The sequence below is a fragment of the Azolla caroliniana genome, unplaced genomic scaffold (assembly GCF_043228905.1).
Source record: "Azolla caroliniana isolate FFs.n. ecotype wild unplaced genomic scaffold, voAzoCaro1.0.p SCAF_7, whole genome shotgun sequence".
Classification (NCBI taxonomy): Eukaryota; Viridiplantae; Streptophyta; class Polypodiopsida; order Salviniales; family Salviniaceae; genus Azolla; species Azolla caroliniana.
Window position 1 is genome coordinate 10,119,973 of NW_028230442.1, and position 4,867 is coordinate 10,124,839.

General features: G+C 44.2%; 1 protein-coding gene across 1 annotated transcript; it reads left to right on the top strand.

Moving 5' to 3' along the window:
* Window positions 1-1,414: 1,414 nt before the first annotated feature.
* LOC147861947 (phospholipase D alpha 1-like) lies at window positions 1,415-4,794 on the top strand. The gene is made up of 3 exons (XM_087322090.1): window positions 1,415-1,649; window positions 2,131-4,030; window positions 4,213-4,794. The coding sequence occupies exons 1-3, from the start codon at window positions 1,551-1,553 to the stop codon at window positions 4,644-4,646; spliced, it is 2,433 nt and encodes an 810-aa protein (XP_087178216.1). The 5' UTR covers window positions 1,415-1,550; the 3' UTR covers window positions 4,647-4,794.
* Window positions 4,795-4,867: the final 73 nt, after the last annotated feature.

The window sequence follows — 4,867 nt, forward strand, 5'->3', positions numbered from 1 at the left end:
AGAGTAGTCATGATTTGTACTACTTAACAAGTGAGGGCTATCTATACATACAAGGGGTGTCTCCAAGTTTGGCCATGGGCAAACTTAGATATTATTCTTCTCCATTCAACTGTGGCTTATCGGTATGATGAGTAGTAAAAGCTTTTGATAATCTTGCTACCTATACATACATACATACATACATACATACATACATAGATTGAAATATTCGCATTCGTGGGGCCTGCCCCACGAATCCATACGAATAGGAATACGAATACACGTAAATATATTCGTTTTCTTCTTTTTTTTGAAAAAAAAATAAAAATAAAATAAAAATAAAAAAAATAAAAAAAATTGTGTTTTATTTACGAGCGAGTGAACAGTGGCCAACAGGAAGCAAAGACGCCTCACCCTACTCCCTCTGCGTGCTACTTACACCCTCGCTTCCCTCTATATCCTGTTCTCGGCCAGAAATTAGGGTTTCGACAGAAAACCCTAATTTCTGTCATAATCCTAATTTCGACAAAATTTCTTCTTTTCGGCCTGCGTCATCGACTCCCTCTCATGCTCTACCTAATCCTACATCCTGTTGTCCGCTACAAATTCAGAGTTTCACTGAAACCCTAAGTTTTGCCAAAGCCCTAATTAATTAATTATTAATGCATTAATTGATTATTAATTAATTAACTAATATTTTCCAATGAATTAATTAATGTGTTAATGAATTAAGATATGTATTTGTAAATTAATTAATGTATTAGTGAATCAATTAATGTTTAAGTGAATTAATTAGTTAATAGTAAATTAATCATTATATTAATGAGTTAATTAATTATTGATGTATGTCTGTGTACACATATATGTATGTGTGTGTATATGTATCTATGTATGTGTATATATGTATCTATGTATGTGTGTGTATATGTATCTATGTATGTGTGTATATGTATCTATGTATGTGTATATATGTATCTATGTATGTGTGTGTATATGTATATATATGTTTGTGTATGTGTGTATATATGTATGTGTATGTATGTATGTGTGTATATGTATATGTAAAGGAATGGTTTTATAATATTCTTAGGGCCATTTTCTATTCTCGAATACCACGAATATTACGGATGTCGAATCTCAAGAATATCACGCATGGCTCAATCTATGCATACATATTTCATACATACATGATACATACATACATATTACATATTGATATGACAAAGAACAACATGGGCGACACCCTACTGAGGGGGGTCGCTTTCTGAGACCTGAAGTCCACGTGGAGCGGTCCCACTGGCCACAGTCTCGTGACGTGGCACCTGAGCGCAGAGCCCATCCCGGGGCAGAATTAAAAGAGAGAGACGCTCGCAGTTTTGGGGATGGATGGACACAGACATATCAGTCTCAGCCTCTCCTTCCCCCAATTTCTTCTGAACCTCTTTTAGATCACCTCAAGAATACCCTAACCCTAACCCTAACCCTAAACCTAAACCTAAGCCCCTGATACCCTTTCCCTTTCCCTTTGCCTTTCTTTCCCTCTCTTTTTCCTGTTGGACACAATATATATCATGGCTCTTCACCTCCTCCACGGCACCTTCCATGTTACTGTCTTCCAAGCTTCTGACCTCTCTGATGCCACCCGCCATGGACCTAAATTCTTCAGAAAGGTTAACACATTCTCCTCTCTGTATAGATCCATGGCTTTTCTGTGTCAGATCTGCATTTTCCCACTCCATAGTTCTATCTCTACGTTGACTTTAATGAATCTGTATTTTTAGCTTCTTAATGACCCTTTAATTAAGGTTTAAATGTGGGGTTAGGCTTGCCAAGGGCTCCCCACTTAAAAGTAAAAGGTAATGCTTGCATGGGGAAGCTCCCTGGTGATTCCATAATTGAGGTAATCTGTGTGGGTTATAAATTTCTCCTAATTAAGGCCATTAGTAATAATTCCCATCCAGGACATAAATGGCTCATCCTAATCATGAATTTTGTTGTGCAAGAATGGTTTTCATAGGCTCCTAATTATGGGTATGTGGGTGATATATGGGCTACTCAGGACTCCAAGAAGTGGCTCCAAATGAAGCCAGCCTCCTTGGAATGTGCCAATTTCCTTGAGTTGAATCCTCATTTTGTGTTGTTTGGATACAGATCCTTGAAAGTGTGGAGGACGCGATCAAGGTGGGGCGGGGGTCGATCAAGCTCTATGCCTCGGTTGAGATGGAGGATGCTCGTGTGGGCCGGACCCGAATAATAGAAGGCGAGCATAGCAACCCTGTATGGAACGAATCGTTCCACGTCTACTGCGCCTACAACGTCGCGCACATTATCATTAATGTCAAAGACGATGACCCCATGGGAGCAAGGATCCTCGGCAAGGCCAAGATCCCTGTCACCGATGTCTTGTCTGGCGATGAGGTCGACCAGTGGTATGATCTCTTGGCGGAGAATGACGAGCCATTGCACGGGGGAGCCAAGATTCATCTCCGGATGCAATATTTCGATGTCTCCAGCGACCCTTTCTTCGGCACGGGTGTCCGCAGTGAGAAGTACCCTGGGGTTCCTTACACATTCTTCCGTCAATGGAAAGGATGCAAAGTCACACTGTACCAAGATGCCCACATCCCCAACAACTTCTGCCCTCAGATCTATCTCAGCAATGGCAAGCTCTACGAGCCGCAGAGGTGTTGGGAGGATATCTACAAGGCCATCTGCGAGGCCAAACATCTCATCTACATCACGGGATGGTCGGTGTATGCAGAAGTCGAGCTCATCCGAGACAAGGACCGGCCGATCGAAGGGTCGGAGGGCCTAACACTAGGGGAGCTCTTGAAGAGGAAGGCATCTGAGGGAGTGCGGGTCAACATGCTTGTCTGGGACGACAGGACATCGGTCGGGTCTTGGAAGAAGGATGGGCTAATGGCTACCCACGACCAGGACACTCACGAATACTTCAAGGATAGCGAGGTGAATTGCATTCTATGTCCGAGGAATCCCGACGATGGGTTGAGCTTCGTACAAGAGATACAGATAGGCACCATGTTCACGCACCATCAAAAGATCGTGGTGGTCGATGCTCCTCTTCCCGGGTCAGGCAATGATGAGGGTGGTTCCCGGAGGATCGTGAGCTTCGTGGGGGGGATTGATCTATGTGATGGTAGATATGACACACCTTTCCATCCTCTTTTCCGGACACTGGATACTGTCCACAAGTTGGATTTCCATCAACCCAACTTCCCTGATGCAAGTCTAGAGAAGGGGGGGCCTCGGGAACCGTGGCACGACATTCACACCAAGGTCGAGGGCCAAGCCGCGTGGGACGTGTTGCATAACTTTGAGCAAAGATGGGAAAAGCAAGGGGAGGAAGGGAAACTCTTGACATTGCGAGAAATCTCGGACATCGACCCACCCTCGCAGGTCATGTATACGAATGACCCTAGCAGTTGGAGTGTGCAAATCTTTAGATCTATCGATGCTGGAGCTGCACACGGTTTTCCCAACAACCCCGAAGATGCGGCCTCAGCGGGGCTTGTCAGTGGTAAGGAGAGTGTCATTGACAGAAGCATACAAGATGCTTACATTCATGCAATTCGGAGAGCTAAGAACTTCATCTACATTGAGAACCAATACTTCTTGGGAAGTTGTGCAAGCTGGAATTCGGACAAGAACTGCGGGGCATCGCATCTTATCCCCGTCGAGCTCGCGTTGAAAGTGGCCTCCAAAATCGAGGCAGGAGAGCGATTCTCGGTGTATGTTGTGGTGCCGATGTGGCCCGAAGGTGTGCCGGAGAGCGGGTCGGTTCAAGCAATCTTGGATTGGATGCACAAAACCATGAATATGATGTACACGATCATTTCTCAAGCCTTGCAAGCCAAAGGTCTCGATGACGAGAGCCCGAGGGACTATCTCACATTCTTTTGTCTCGGCAACCGCGAGATGAGGATCGGGGACGAATACATTCCTCCGGATAGCCCCGCGGAGGATTCCGACTACAAGCTTGCACAAGATAACCGAAGGTTCATGATTTATGTACACTCAAAGATGATGATAGGTATGTACAAGGTTTTAAGGAATTTGGATGTTGTTGCTCTATATGTGTGTTTTGTTGCAAAGGGTCACACCCTTATTTACAAGTTACAACAATGCTTCAACAAAGATGTCTTTTAACACTTCTTATATTTATTTGTCTCTCCCCTTGACATTTCTCTAAGCCAAAAATAAATTTTCTTGTAGTGGATGATGAGTACATAATCGCGGGGTCGGCCAACATCAACCAAAGGTCGATGGATGGGGGCCGAGACTCAGAGATAGCAATGGGGGCATACCAACCCGCCCACACAATTGTAAGTGAAGAACCATCGCCCAAGGGGGAAGTCCATGGGTTCCGCATGTCCTTGTGGTATGAGCATACGGGCCGACTCGAGAATGTGTTTTTGGAGCCATGGAGTTTGGATTGCATTAGGACAGTGAACACGATAGGTGATGAGTTGTGGAAGAAGTTTACCCAAGATGAGGCGGTCGATTTACCCGGACATCTCCTCACTTACCCAGTCGTCGTCTCCAACGATGGGTCAGTGACAGAGCTCCCTGGTCGGAAATGCTTCCCTGACACCAAGGCTCCTATCCTTGGCGAAAAAGGCCCCCTTCCACCCATCCTCACCACTTAAAAAGGCATAAATATTGACCAAGCTCATCTCCATGGCATTGTAGATGAAACATATATATTTGCTACCGGTGTTCTTCATGTATGGTCTTCTTGTAAGGCCTTTGCCTTTTTTAATGTTTGGAATAATAACATTTTCCTTAGTTTCTTTTTGCCGTGCATTTGAGATGCCCTATTTTTTATCCGAATCTTAAATTATAATTTGTGCATTCACATCTTATTCTC